The 16198-nt window shown below is 36.2% G+C and overlaps 1 protein-coding gene and 1 pseudogene across 1 annotated transcript; one reads left to right on the top strand and one right to left on the bottom strand.

Annotated features, from left to right (window-relative positions):
* The first annotated feature begins 7677 nt into the window (after positions 1-7677).
* On the top strand, positions 7678-12907 carry LOC132179868 (kinetochore protein NDC80 homolog). Its single transcript, XM_059592659.1, has 4 exons — positions 7678-8851; positions 9251-9497; positions 12275-12421; positions 12645-12907. The coding sequence occupies exons 1-4, from the start codon at positions 7725-7727 to the stop codon at positions 12858-12860; spliced, it is 1737 nt and encodes a 578-aa protein (XP_059448642.1). The 5' UTR covers positions 7678-7724; the 3' UTR covers positions 12861-12907.
* A 1991-nt stretch (positions 12908-14898) lies between these two features.
* LOC132178113 (uncharacterized) overlaps positions 14899-16198 on the bottom strand; it is an 8696-nt pseudogene continuing 7396 nt past the window's right edge.

The raw sequence follows: 16198 nt of genomic DNA, 5'->3' as shown, positions 1-16198 counted from the left end.
AAAAAAAAAAAAAAACATATATATATATATATATATATATATATATATATATATATATATAACGTGGAGTGTTAAAATATGCAATAATGCATGATATTGTTTCTTACTACCCTTTCGAGTTTCGGCATCTGAATAGGCCCGTAAAGTGCAAGAAATAGACCACAATGCCGCCAGCCGCAAGGAAAAAGGGTTCAAACAAGAGCCACAACTTTCTTTACGGCTTATCTAGATCTAGTCAATGCGATTATTCGACTATATGTAGCCCAACTCCAAACCTTCGTTACTTATTAAAAATAAATAAATAATAAAAAATAAAAATAAAAACTCTAAACCTTCGTCATTGCATACGCATCTCTATGATCGATTTTTTCTTCAATTTAAAGGTGCAAACTCTGTGTGTGCAAGTGTCTGAGAGAGAAAGAAAAAAAAAATGGAAAAGGAAGGAAAGAGATGTCTCCGGCGGGTGGTGCTGGTACCGGCACCGTTCCAGCCACATAAACCCAATGCTTCCGTTGGGCAGCATTTGTGAAGGTTTTTGAGCCATTGTGAATGGAATTCAACACTGGAGAATATTTGTGAAGAAATTCCATTGATATGCAGGCCGTGCTTCGGAGATCAGAGGGTAAATACAAAATATGTGAGTCATGTATGGAAGGTAGGCCTGGAATTGGAGAGTGATCAGTTGGACGGAGGTGAGCTATAAGAAGACTTATGGTGAATGAAGACAGAAAGGAAATGCGAAAGAGAAGAAAGAATTTGAAGGAGAGATGTCAACTTTGCATCAGAGGAGGTGGTTCTTCCAGCAATTCCTTGAAAGAGCTAATAGACATGATCAAGTCATTTTAATTGCAAAGACGTATATCAAAAAGAATGCAAAGATGCTCTTTAAAGCTCCCGAAAAAAAAACAAAAAAAAGGCAAAGATGCTTTGATTATAACATTTTTTTTTTTTGTTTAAATTGATGAATACATTAAGGGTTTGTTTGGGAGTGCGATTTCAATAAGTGCGATTTTAAAAATTGCATTTTTAAAAATTACGTTTTTAAAATCGCTACTTTTTAAAATCGCACAGGCGTTTAGTAAAATATGCTAAAAGTATTTTTTTATCAATTGAGTGTTTGGATAACACTAGTATATAATTGCGGTTTCATGACCAAATTACCAATAAAGACATTTCTTTATAATAGTAAAATAACTAACATTGTATATGATAAAAAATACAAAAACAATCCATCAAATTAAACTAATAATATTTATCAAATTTAATTGTTACATAATTCACCAATAATTTAAATTAATACTTGATAATTGCTTATTACCCATTAAAAATATATATATAAAAAAATTATCACTGTTTATTACCCATTAAAAATATATATATATATAAAAATATCACCAACTGTTACAGTGCAATATCCATTAAAAAATAAAAATAAAAATCCATCACAAATTGTTACTGTACAGTACCTTTATAAAAAAGAAAAAGAAAAAAAGAGAAGCTATAAAAAATCGTCATTGTGCACATCACTATGCAGTGCACAGTGACCTGAGAAAAATCATCATCTTGGTCACTATACAATATTTTTTTTTAAAGAAAAAGCCTCACACAGTTACTGTACACGCACTATCACATTATTTTGCGTGTACAGTGATCTATCACTGCATACTATGTTGGATTGTAGATCATTATGCATGTATGGTAATCGAAATAAAATTTTGAAAAAAAAAAAAAAAAAATCACAACTTTACTCTGTAGAAATGGTTGAAGAATATAAACGCATATATAAAAAAGCATAATAATCATACAAACCACATAAAATAATACCGAACACCAAACAGTGAAAAGTTTTACAAAAGCAAAAGAGTTATATGGAGAGAAAGAAAATATTAAGGTGAGATTATTACCTGGTAGAGGGGCAGAGAGATGGACAACAACGACACACACTGTTACAGGACGGAGAAAGGATGAACGAGACAGAGAGGATGAAGAAAAAAAAGAGAAAAGAAGGGTTTTAATATATTTTAGGGGGTATTCTTGGTATTTTTTTCATTCCCGCTCAATAAAAGGTAACTATTGCGCCAAATATATTTTTAATAGAAATCGTGATTTTGTTTTAAATTCGCACTTTTTCAAATAAGCACCCTTTAATCAGCTTATGGAAATCGCAGATTTTTTTGCGATTTTAAAATTTGCGTTTTTAAAACCGCAATCTCAAACACTCTAAAATTGCGATTTGGTTTAAAATCGCAGATTATTTTTTAAAAAACGCACTCCCAAACGCACCCTAAGTTATATTATGTGTGCAGATTCTAGCTAATTATGGAGTGTCAAGTCAGTTTGTACTAAACTTATAGTATCCAAAACATTTTTCATTTAATTATGAGGGTGGCCGAATTTTCTTTGCTTTTTTTTTTTCTCTTTTTTTTTAAAAAAATATAAGGGTAATTAGGTCTTTTCAATAATTTCTGTTTCAGAAAGATGGTTGGAAATCTTGTCTGAATCTGTAAGTTCAAAACCGCTCTTCTGGTGGTATCCGTGTTCTCCATGAGTTCAACACGTAACTATGGAAGGTTGAGTTCGGCACTCACCGCAACAGAAAAGTTCAGAATGAACAAAAGGATATGTCCTTTGTTTTTTTCACTAAGACATCAAGTAAATGCATCCTAAATAAAAACCCATACGGCCCTACGTTTTAATTGTAGGATATAAATAAAAAGCAAGAGAAGACATTAAAAAAAAAAAAAAAAAAGGAGAGAGACAAAGAGAGAAAGAGAAAATCTGGGCACCAAGATTAAAATCACTAAAAAACCTTGTAAATCTATTACAAGAGAAACTGAACTTCTTGGGTTAATACATAGTGATTTGGGTGATTTAAAGCACACAATGACTAGAGGTGGTAAGAAATATTATGTGATATTTATTGATGATTACTCTAGATTTACTAAACTTTATTTATTAAGATCCAAAGATGAAGCCTTAGAAATGTTCATAAAATACAAAATTGAAATTGAAAATCAAAAGAATAAAAGGATTAAAAGACTAAGGACCGATAGAGGTGGTGAATATGAGTCTAATCCTTTTAAGGAATTTTGTGAACAAAATGACATAATACATGAAGTTACACCTCCTTATTCACCTAAATCTAATGGAGTAGCCGAAACAAAGAATAGAACTTTGAAAGAAATGATGAATGCTATGCTTGTTAGTTCCGAGCTACCCACTAACATGTGGGGAGAAGCCATTCTTTCGGCTTGTCACATTCAAAATAAAGCGCCTCATAAGAAAACCGGTAAAACTCCTTACGAACTTTAGGAAGGTCGTAAGCCTAGTTTGAAATACCTCAAAGTGTGGGGGTGTTTGGCAAAGGTTATGCTACCCGAACCTAAAAAGAGGAAACTTGGCTCTAGAACTTGTGATTGTGTTTTTATTGGTTATGCTTGCAATAGTTCATGTTATAGATTTCTTGTTATTAAGAGTGATGTTTTAGATTACAATACTATTATTGAATCTGAAAATGCTATTTTCTTTGAGAATGTGTTTCCTTTGAAAAATAAGGAAAAATTATTGCATGAACCTTCTTTTACTTCTAATGAAATTGTTGATGATATGCAAGAATTGAGGAGAAGCAAGCGAGCTGGAATGAAAAGGAATTTCGGTAATGATTTTATTACTTATACTATTGATGATGATCCGATATGTTACAATGAAGCAATCAAATCTATTGATGCACCTTTTTGGTTAGAAGCTATTAATAATGAATTAGATTCAATTATGTCTAACCATACATGGGAACTTGTTGAGTTACCTCCTAAGACCAAACCAATTGATTGTAAGTGAGTGTTCAAGAAGAAACTCAAAACGGATGGTACAATAGATAAGTACAAGGCACGCTTGGTGGCTAAAGGCTACAAGCAAAAGCAAAATGTTGATTATTTTGACACTTATTCTCCGGTTACTAGAATTGCATCTATTAGAATATTGTTTGCTATTGCTTCTATTTATAAACTTGTGGTACATCAAATGGATGTTAAGACTGCCTTTTTAAATGGTGATTTAGAAGAAGAAATTTATATGGAGCAACCCGAGGGACTTGTAATCCCCGGTCAAGAACACAAAATTTGTAAATTGGTGAAATCTTTGTATGGATTAAAACAAGCTCCTAAACAATGGCATGAAAAATTTGACAAAGTGATGTTGTCTAATGCTTATTCTATTAACGGTGGAGATAAATGCATTTATAGCAAGTTTAGTAATAATGAAGGTGTCATTATTTGTTTATATGTTGATGATTTGCTTATTTTTGGAACCAACATTAATGTTGTGCATGAAGCTAAAAGATTTCTTTCATCTAATTTTGATATGAAAGACATGTGTGAAGCTAATGTTATATTGGGCATTAAAGTTCTTAGAGATAATAATTGTATTACTTTATCTCAGTCACATTATGTTGAAAAGATGCTAAAAAGATTTGAGCACTTTGATTATTCACCTATGTCTACACCATATGATTCTAAAATACATTTGGTTAAGAATCATGGTGATAGTGTTTCACAAGAGAAATATGCACAAATCATTGGTAGTTTAATGTTCTTGACAAACTGTACACGCCCTGATATTGTTGCATATGCTGTCGGTAGATTGAGTAGATATACTCATAATCCTAGTATTGAGCATTGGGATGCAATCTCTAGATTGTTGAGATATTTAAAGGGCACAATTAATTATGGTTTGTCATATTATAGTTTTCCTACTATATTAGAAGGATATTGTGATGCTAACTGGATTTCTGATTCAAATGAACTAAAGCCTACCAGTGGCTATGTGTTCACATTAGCAGGAGGAGCTATATCTTGGAAGTCCTCCAAACAAACTTGCATAGTAAGATCCACAATGGAGGCAGAGTTAGTTGCCTTGAAGAAGGCTGGAACTGAAGCTGAATGGCTAAGGAGCCTTTTGATTGATTTGCCTTTATATGCTACCCAGTTCCACCTGTTTGTATTCATTGTGATTGTTAGGCTGCCATAGCTCGAGCCAAGAGCAAGATCTATAATGGGAAAAGTCGATATATCCGATTAAGGCACAATATTGTGAGGCAGCATATTGAGACCGGTGTAATATCCATGGATTTTGTGACGTCAGAAAGGAATTTGGCAGATCCTTTGACCAAGCCACTAGCAAGAAGGCTGGTGAGTGAAACATCGAGGGGGATAGGACTGATACCCAAATGATGACACTGTGATGGATACCCAACCTCTGTGATTGGAGATCCCATGACTGAGGTTTAATGGGAAACGAAGTCATAAGTGATCATCGTATAGTACTGTCATTCTACTATCTTGTTAAGAAGATTATTGATGAGTCCATCCCTATGGTGTAAGACATGCAGTACAAAGATGCAGGGTGATTAAGGATGAGTTTAAAAACTCTTAATGGTTCTATAGTCCCTACCTGTTGGGATGGAGTGTTTCCTGCACACACTCTTGATGGATACCACCTATGTGAGTGTGGAGGTGGTGCCGCTTCCTGGGTAGGTCTCTAGAGCACTCATGAAACCCAGGGGCGCATGGCCTGTATAAGGCGCCAACCCGCAAAACAACCCAATTTTTTTTATTCATTATTTTTTTTTTAGAAAGTTATGTGGGTGATAAGTTTGCTCAACTTATGGATTTGGTTAAAAGAGTCTAACTCTACCACAATTCATTAAGTTTCTACTTATTTATCCTAGGTGTGGTTAAAACTTTCGGGTATCACATCGATGCATGCTTTCAATCTCCTTTTACTCTAGTGTTTGTAACATGTGGAGGATTGTTGTGATGTTACAAACATTGGTCATTATTTCTCATTGATAATTTTTCTCTTGACCGTTTGACATCAAGTCTTGTTATATGAATTTTATGAAAAAATATTTCATCTTACATTTTTCTAGCCGTTGGTAATTAAGTCTTTGATTTTCACCGTTTGTCATTTATTGATGGGCTTTAAAGAAAAAAATTCTTCTTTCATTGCATTTTAACCGTTGGCTTTAAGGAAAAAAACTCCTCTTTCATTGCTTTTTAACCGTTGGATTTAAGAGGAAAAATTCTTCTTCCATTGTTTTTGACCGCTGGTTATTAATGGTATTAGTAAAAGCAAGGAGCTCATTTTTTCTATATAAATTGAGCCCACCTACTAGCTCCAAGACTCACTTCTTTGCTTCCAAAGAAAAGGATCGTACAACATCATTCTTCTTCCAACAAATTTTATTTTCATTAGCCATTGAGCTATATTTTGGTCTCTCTTTTTTTGTGGGTTTGTCTCTCATCTTCGTTGATCAAAGGGTTGTTCATTTGATCTTCGTTACTTGGAAGTGCGTCCTTAATGAAGGTAGACACTATAGTCTAATCCTGGGAGGTTGCGTGTCAAGAGATCCAATCGTACCGACTTATACACTCCGGGAGGCACAAAATCAACCTTTAAGGACAACGCTCTTGCGTGATTCTATAGCTTTGTGAGATTTTTCCTTGCTCTATTTTTTTTATTTATTGTATTATATTTATCTTATTGTTAATTGTTTGGATTAATATTATTTAGCATCAATACGAATTTTTGCACCATCCATTTAATTTTACAACATCCTGTCTGTATGAGATTAGTAGTCACATAGAAATAGACTATTTGTAAGAATAATGTATTACCAAACAAATAAATAACTATACTTAGAATTAATTAGTTCATTTCAAGGGTCTAAAATAAGTTTCTTAGAGCATTTTCAATAGAGGAGCCATATTTTTATGTAAAATAACTTCTAAAAACTCATTTTTATCTAGTTTAGCTAAGCTATTTTTAAATGTCTCTACATCCGATTAGCTATATTTCTATCTATTTTATTAAAATAATATTTTATTTTTAATTTTTTTATTTATTTTAATTCAAAAAACTATTTCCATGAAAAAAGAAACCAAAAACAACCGATCACCCCTTGAAAAGTGGGAAAATATTTGAGAAAAAGAGAAAACAGGTGAGAGAAACAATAAAAAATAAAATAGCTCACTTAAAAAGTGCTGTTACATTTAACTTGTTTTTTTGGCTTTTCCAATCAAATATCCATTTTGTGTTTTTTTTTTGGGCTAATACAATGTAGGGGTATTTTGCAAATTTAAAGAGTTATTTTAAATAAAAGTAACATTTGGCTCTTCCATTGTGAATGTTCTAATTTTATCTAAAATAGTTCTTCAAATGTTTAAAAAACTCCCTACATTGGATTAGCCAAAAAAAAGAAAAAAAATAAAAAATGTAAAATAAATATTTGATTGGAAAAGCTAAAAGAAAACGTAGCAGCACTTTTCAAGGGAGCCATTTTATTTTTTGTTGTTTCTCACCTGTTTTCTCTTTTTCCCAAATCTTTTCATACTTTTTCTCTTGCATGTTCTCTTTTTTCTAAAACTTTTCTCACTTTTAATAATATTTAAATGATATAAATAAAAATATAGCTAAAGACCTTTAAAAATTCATTAACTAAATTAAATAAAGTGTATTTTAAAAAACTATTTTTTTGCATAAAAATTTGACTCTTCCAGGAAGCCCTTACATAGCAAGTGGGATCGTGTACAAACGTGCCTACGACAGCGACTCTGCGACCCAGAAGAAGGTTTAAATTAAAATTGAATTGTCCTAACCTAATAAGCGGGAAAACTGACTCAAAATTGAAAACACTAAGCACACGCCCTTGAGAGAAAAAATCGAAAATGATGAGAGCCACAGGCGGTGGCCGCCGCCGCCCAAAGGAGTCGCTCAATCCACCGCCGCCTCCTACCCCGCAGGAGCACCTCCGCCAGTTCGGACGAGACTCGGACGCCAGCTTCGCCAGCAGCCGGCCCTCCTCCGTCGGCATGGGCCGCGCCCCCTCCGCCGCAGCCTCCTTCGAGCTCTACAAGGACCGCTCTCTCCAGCAATCGGCCATCTCCACCATCAACTCCTACCTCTCCTCCCTCTCCTTCCCTCCCCTCAAAACCCCCTTACCCTCCGCCAAGGAGATCATCCAAACCCTCCATTTCCTCCTCTCCCGCCTCGACTTCTCTTCCTCCAAGCTCGAAGAAGACCTCCCCTCTCTCCTCAAGTCTCTCAACTACCCCTTCAAATTCAACAAATCCATTCTCAAGTCCCCCGGCACTCCGCACCAGTGGCCCTCTTTTCTAGCCTTGATCCACTGGCTCGTCCAGATTGCGCTATTCAAAGATCATCTCTCGTCGCCCTCGTCGCCGTCCGAATTTTCCGACGGCGACAACGATGAGATGAAGGCCTACGTCCTGGAGAGTTACTTGCACTACATACACGGAGACGACGACTCGGTGGACGCCTTGGACGGCGTTTTTGTGGAGAGGCTGGAGAGGAAGAAGGAGGACTTGAGGGAAAGTGTGGGGGTGTTGGGCTCCAATGTGGGGGAGCTGGAGGCCAAGGCAGATGCGCTGCGGTCGGGGCCGTCGCAGAAGGAGGTGCTGGAGAAGGAGAAGGGGCTGCTGGAGGAAGACGTGAACAAATTCCGCACCATAATTACGGAATTCTCAGAGAGGGTCGCGGCGATGGAGAAGGTGCTGGAGGATAAGGAGAGGGAGTTGGAGGCGAAGGTGGAGGAGAGGAAGAGGATTTGTGAGGAGAATGAGGAGCTGAAGAGGAGGGTGGAGACGCAAACGGTGAATGCGAGGGACGTGGAGAGGATGAGAAGGGAGTTGCAGGCCTTGGAGAGGGATGCTGGGGAAGCCGAGCTGGCCAGGAACGCTTGGGACGAGAAGTGCTGGGATCTTCACTCCACGCTTGACCACAAGTTTAAGGAGCTCGAGGCGCTTGCCATGCAATGCAACCAGGCTATGAGGAGGTTTGCTTATTCTGTATCTATTTTTGTAGTTCAAGTAATGATTGATATCTAATGAACCTTTTGTAGCCTTTCTATTCCCATCAAGTGAATAAGCAACTTTCCTACTGCTTGTAGCGAGAATAATTGTCAAGTGATGTGAAATGTCTGCCAAATGTTCCAAGTGTTCTTCCCTAGTTCGTTAAGATAGATGTTTGTGATAAATTTTGCTCAACCTTGATTAATCACCCACAACCTTGATTAGCTTGTCAAGTGATAGTGCAGTGATTATTTCTTTATCTTTATTTATTTATTTATTTTTGTTTTTTGTTTTATTGATACCTTATGCAAACTCCCACCCGCTATGGTGCTGTGATTGCAAACCCTGATACAATACAACTGCTATATTTGTGGTGGTTTTAGGTTAAAGATTGATAACGATTTTCAGTACGTACTGAATGCCAAAGGGTCAACACCTACTGAGATAATGGGGATTGATTACAAATCAAAACTTCAGCCTGCACTTAATTCCTATGCTGATGAGATACAGAAGAGTTCTATGGCGAAATTAGAAGAATTGATTTCCCTTCAGCAACAGTCGAAGGAAAATGCTGCTAAGATTGAGGGAAAAAGAAATCATGGAGCGGAACTTCAGTCCCTCATCAATGAAGTAAGTGCATCAGGACTAGGTCTTTGCGCTATGATATTGATAAGTGGATACTATACTTTTTCTACTTATTATGTTCTATAGGTACTCATTTACATACTTTCATAGAATGTTAGTGATAAACAACTGATATTTGCACAATTGCACTTACTCCACTTAGGGCAGGAGAATACCACAAATTGACTACAAAAATACTCTGCTACCTATTTTATCTCAATCTTCTACACTTTATAGCAAATTAAACCTAACTCCTACTACAAAACAATCTCTTAATCCAAATTCTACTACAACTTAACTATTGCTCATAAGAGTTTATTTAATCTTTTAAGAACTCTTCTAAACAACCAACTGGATTACTACAACTGAACTATTGCTCATCAGCTTATTGACTCCTACAAGGACTCTTCTAGTCCTTCGTATCTAACATTCACCCTTGGAAGTTGAACCTTGTCCCCAAGGTTACGAGCCTTCGCCAACCCCTCTTCCTCCACTACAGGTTCTAGGCATTTCAAATGCTTTCATGGCGGCTGTCCCTTGGGTGGCTTCTCTTCCCCCTCAACCTTTGATTAGGGGATTGAAGAGAGGAACTTAACTAGCGTGTGGCTCTTTTTGAACTCTCTCTAGAACTGTCTGTCGATTGGCCTTTTCACCCTTCCCCACCACCTTAGAACTCTTGCAATTGTTTGTAACATCCTCAACCCCTTCAACCCTTTTAAGGTGCGTGCTGGACCTTGCAAGCACAATCCTCGCAATGCATGTATACTCTGATCACGATCTATTGAAGAGCTGGTGGCTGAGATTGATCTTTGGCCTCCTTGGATTCTTTCCCTCCTTTGGTTTCTTCTTCTCCATTTTCTTTCCAATGCCAGTCCCACTTAAATGGGGTCATTTGTGATGAAATTGTGAAGTACTGAAAGTTCAAAAGTTATATGGCCTGACATAACTCTGAATTTTGAAGCTCATAAAATTCTTCGAAGTAAGGAGAGGATGAAATTGTAAAGTACTGAAGTTCAAAAGCCAAATTTTATACATTTGATTTGATTTGATTTTATTTGTATCCATGAAATCTAAGTCTCAAATGCCAAATTGAATATCATTTTTGGCAACAAACTGCCTGTTATGACCTTCTAGGAAGTGTGGTATCATTGCTTTGGCTGACGGGAAATTGGAGTGCCATTGGTGAAATGCTGGTGCAAATGGCTCTACATGAAACTACTGACCATATCAAGTTTTTTGGAGGATGAAAGACTCAAGAAGCTGTTAAGTAAAACTTCAAATTATTAAAATTTATGAGACTTGCCAGTTAGTAGGCATTACATGAAGCAATGGCTGATTGAGATGCGGTGGACTGTTCTCAAAAGAGTTTCTTTGGGTTGTCATGAATCAGGTTGCATTTATTATGAAGGGAGTTATGTGCTTGTGTGTTGTGATTTATGGTTTTCTAGTTGTGTTTGACATTTCCCTAAATGTGTCCCTGTTTGTAAAGATACAAGAAAAACAGAAAATTACTAGAAATTTTGGAAGACAACAACCACAAGGTCAAATGTAATTTGTTGAATGATGCAACTCTTTTTACCAGGCTGTTAGCATCCGAAGTCAAGTGTTGCAGGAAACTAGTTAATGATCAAATTAAGGCCTTAGGAAGGTATATAATCTTTGCAATAAAATGAAAATATCTCCTATGGCCTGGAATGTATGTGTACCAATCAATTACGTTGGACAAAGATTATGGTTTTGGATGATGTTGATTGGCAACAAAGTATGCGTGTAGCTGATGCCAGAGTGAATTAAGTATTTGCTCAACTCAAAGATTATGGTTTTGGACGATGTTGATTGGCAACAAAGTATTGGTGTAGCTGATGCCAGTATATTAGAATTAAGGCTTTGCTCAGTTGATCTGAATCCACTTCATGACAAGGTCTGTGGAAGTTAAATGCATAGATCCACAGGAAAGCATTACATAAGACTCCAATGCCCATCTGCTCTGGACTTATAAGGATACTTATTGGTGTTCAATGTCACTAAACCAATTGATGGATCAGAGGAAGCTGCTGTTCTGTGTTGGTTTCTTGTAATTTTGGAAAGGAAAGTACTTTAACAATTTAGCCTGTTAAGATTCTGTTGCTTTGACTGACTTTCTTCAAATTTTTTACCTAAGAAATATCTTTGAAACATTTACTTCTTACTAAACGATTCAGATTGAAGCCATAAAAACTGAGTGTCAAAGCACAGAGTATCCTGCATGGTTGACCATACCTGGAAATATTTTTCAGAAAAGATGTGACTTTTCTGGGCGGTATGAATCAATCTTAATGGTTTTGAAAATAGTCCAATTTGCAAAAGCACCATTAGATGGTGAAGAGAATGATAAATCCTGTGAATAATATGTTGTAAAAAAAAGGAAACTGGTTGGATGTATTAACTTAATGTTAGAAATAGGAATTACACTGGGAAACCAATGGAAATTAGTAAATTACCTTTCAAAGTGAATGGAAAGAATATTGGGAATGAAGCTTTTCACAAAGAGGTTGCCTTTTGGGCAGTTTAAAGACCTCTTTTTTGAAGTGGTGTTACCCTCTTGGAAGAAACCATCATGGGACCCCCTTATTTCACTACAAAACCTCAGCTCTGCCTTTCTCTTTGCTACCCCATCCTTCCCAAAACACCCTGCCAGTCATTTTGTTTTTGTTTTTTCTTCTCCGCGAACTAGAAAGAGATTTCTTTGTGAAGGACGATAGTTTGATGTCCATATTTTGCTGCATAAATAATTTTACTTGCAGTTGGAAGCTCAGTTGAACATGCTGAAGAAGGAAATACAGGACTACACTCACAGATGCGCAGCCGAAGCTAAGAAGATAATGGAGGAAGTTCAAGAAGAGGCTCATAACTTAGATATTGTGGAAAGAGAAGCGGCAGAGGTTCTGAAGGTATTGCCTTCTATCTTGCTTAGTAAACCGTTAAGGCATTAAATTGCTGAGGATGATTTTCAAAATCTTAGGGAAGAACAATTTTCTGGGTAAACACTTCCTTTTTGTAAAGGCAGATATGTTCCTATGAAGTGGGTGGGGCTTTCCCCTTTGATATGATTACTCTACTCATCTATATAACCATTTTTCTATGTCCTACTGAAATTTTTATGTTTCTGTGAAGACCTCTGAGTTGAGGTTGCAGGAAGCAATCAGAGAAAGTGAAGAAGAAATTCAGATGCGTGCTCGTGAACTGTTTACGATGGTTGATGCAGTCTCAAAATACAAAGAATATGTGGAGTCCAGAATTTCAGAAATGAAGAGTGAACTTGCAGAAACTGCTGTTGCCGTTTCAGATGCTCACAAGGGTTCCTTGCCTGCACAATTTCGAATGTTTTAAATGTAAATCCCTGAACTTAAGAAAACAAGAAGTTTGTAGACAACCCAAAAAAAAATATTTTCTTTTTCTTTTTGGGTTAATACACATGCTGTAGCCAATGTTTATTGCCTTACTGCCTTTGTTTTGTCTGGTACAAGCATCTATGTGAAGTCAATCTTTTTTGTTAGGGATCTGTACTGATTTCAAACTGATGTATATATAGTTATTTTGTCCCTGATTAGTTTTCCCTTTATTTGTCTTATTGACTATGTGCTTTTTTATTGGTAATTAAATCTCATTTGGTGTTGGGGATGGCATTCCAATGAAGCATTTGGATTCATTCAGATTCATATTTATTATTTAGAGAGCTCACCAGGAAAAAGTGTCAAAAATCTAAGGAGAAGATTTTTTTTTTTTTCATTGTGTTCATGGCTGTAGATCATAATTGAACAGTTTCGGATCACCAAATTGAGAGATTCCAGAATATGATGGGGGGTCACTTGAGACCAATTGCACCAGAAACTGGTTCATGCTTTTGATTCCAAAGACCTTATCTAGCAAGTAATTTTCACGTTGAAGTTTGATATTGATGTGGAAAAAAAGTAGGCTAATGCCCAATTGAAGAAAAGGTCCACTCTCCCAAAAGGCCGAGAAAGCCTTAAAATACTATGGAGGTTCAAATTAAAGACACCCTCTCTTGAAACTATGGTACATTTCCTCACCATCAAGGGTGGTGGTTCAATGGCTCAAGAAAATTTTTAAAGTGGTTAGGTACATTCTAGGGCATGGATTTGAATTTGACAATGGTAATTTTTATGCTTGATTAGTGTAAACCATCTTTATTTTTATTGATGCCTTGGTGGAATTCGGTTAGGATATGATTCAGTTGAACTTGAGGGAGTATCAGTGGTTCCTACTGTCTAGGTATGTACGGCTCCCAGTAGGTAGGTGCTACTATGGTTACGCTTAAGTAAAATAGCAACAATTGCTCTCCCCTGCCTGTCTTTTTAATTAGAAAAAAAGATACGTCTCCTCCCTCAAGAAAACTCTTTAAGACATTTGAAGACAACGTAAAATAGTTGTTTTGAATTAAATTAATGTATTATTTACTCTCCTAATTCTCATATGTTACATATTTATTATGCAAGTCTCATAATTCTCATATGTTACATATTTATTATATAACTCTCCTGATTCTCATAAGTTACATATTGATTATGTAATTCTACTAATTCTCATATGTTAGATATTGATTATACAACTCTCCTAATTCTCATAGGTTACATATTGATTATGTACTTATTGTATTCTTGGCCTCATTCAACTATATATAAGTCATTTTATTGTACAATTCCTATCAAGTGAAGAAAACATGTAGCCAAGAAAAGGCTTTGACGTGTAGACGTAGGCCATAACCTTAATCTGTATTTTTCTTCCTTGTTTTCTCTCTTTATATTTTTTATTTACTTTAACAAAAACTGTTTCTATTCTTTTTATTATTATTATTATTTTTTCTTTTGAACAAAATCACTAACTTGACTATCGGAGGCTCTCCTATTGGCTTCAAGCCAGCGCCACTCCAGTGATTCTCTCCTTAATTTGCAGGTGACCCACAATTTTTTAATTTAGATGTGTGAAATTTGGTTATCTTCTAAGTGGTCACAATATGATGCAAGAAATCCTTGCTTCCTGATGATATTATACGTAAAAGATTTCTTAGAGAAATAGAATTTGGCGGAATAATATTATCAGCCTTCTCATTGAGCTTAAATAATGAAAGAGTTACAATTACAATCAAACATCAATCTTAACAAGATAAGAGTGACAAGATAACTATTTACAATAGAAGACTTGGTACACTAGAGAGATCTAATCAGAAATAATTACAAGAGAAGAGATTGAATACAAACATATGACATTCTGTTTGTATTTAATGATAGAAGAGAAGTTAAGAAGAAGTAGATGTCTCATGATGATGGATCGTTCCTGGGATTGTGCTCAAACACATTAGTGCCTGCGCTCGATCGTACTCGGATGATGGATCGTTTTGGTACTATGCTCATGCCTGCGCTCGATCCTCTAAAGTATGCGCTCGAGCACAATGTGTTGCTGGAACATCTGCTGTGATAACAGCAGGATCATCAGTTAGCTTAACATGCCCCCTCAAGCAAAAAGGGGATGGAATCACTTTGAGCTTGGACTTGAGATAAAGAAAACGTGCTGAAGATAATCCTTTGGTAAAAACATTTGCAATTTGATCTGCTGTAGATATAAAGGAGACTTTGATATCTCTGTTAAGTACTTTTTCTTTGACATAGTGATAGTCAACTTCTATGTGCTTTGTTCTAGCATGGTAAACTGGATTGGCAGCAAAAGATAGGGCACTCACATTGTCACACCAGACAACTGGAGCAATTGGGAGAGAGATGAATTTCATTAAACATAATTCTTAACCAATACTGTTCAGTGGTAGTAATAGCCATAGATCGATACTCAACCTTGGTGCTTGATTTAGAGACCACTGGTTGTTTCTTGGCACTCCACGATACCAAGCAATCACCAAGAAACATAGCAAAACCAGATGTGGATCTTCTGCCATCAGGGCATCCTGCCTAATCTGAGTCACATAAAGCATTTAGTTGGAGAGTAGTCTTGGAGTAAAACAGGCCATGATCAGATGAGTTCTTAAGAAACCGTAAGACTCTCTTGACTGCTGACTAGTGAGTGGCAGTGGGATGGTGCATGTGCTGGCAAAGCTGGTTCACTGAGAAAGCTACATCATGTCATGTCAATGTACAATATTGCAAGGCTCCTATTACACTTCTATATTTAGAGGGATCAAGTAATGCTTCGCCATCCAATCTGGAAAGTTGGGAACCAGAGGAACAAGGGGACTTTGCAGGCTTTGCTCCTGTCATGAGTTATGTTGAGAAGCTTAGAGATGTAGAGAAGGGTTGTTTCTTACTTTTGCCCAATTAACATGACTTACAAAGGATACTTTTATTGATATTTGAAACTGAAACATAATTTGAAAATAAAACAGGGAGATTGTTATCTCTAACAATTCAAGTAACTACATCACTAGCAGGAGGGCCTAACCTAAAGTGCCATACTAAAGAAGATGTTCTTATTCCTAACAAAGCTATAAATGACTTGCTGCCTTTGTGAGACTTCTTGCCTAACCGTAGAGGATAGATGCCATTCTCACTCTTCCCCTGCAGGAGGATTGTTCTGGTTTGAAAATCAATGATATAGAAATTAGAGGATGTCAAAATAAAGAAGCAATCATTATCATGACAAAATATTTGAATGGAAACAAGGTTTGCAGCAGAATGTGGACAATGCAAGACATTATTGAG

This window comes from Corylus avellana, chromosome ca4, assembly GCF_901000735.1.
Source record: "Corylus avellana chromosome ca4, CavTom2PMs-1.0".
Taxonomy (NCBI): domain Eukaryota; kingdom Viridiplantae; phylum Streptophyta; class Magnoliopsida; order Fagales; family Betulaceae; genus Corylus; species Corylus avellana.
Note: the sequence above shows the minus strand (reverse complement) of the source record. Positions and strands in the feature narration are given on the sequence as shown.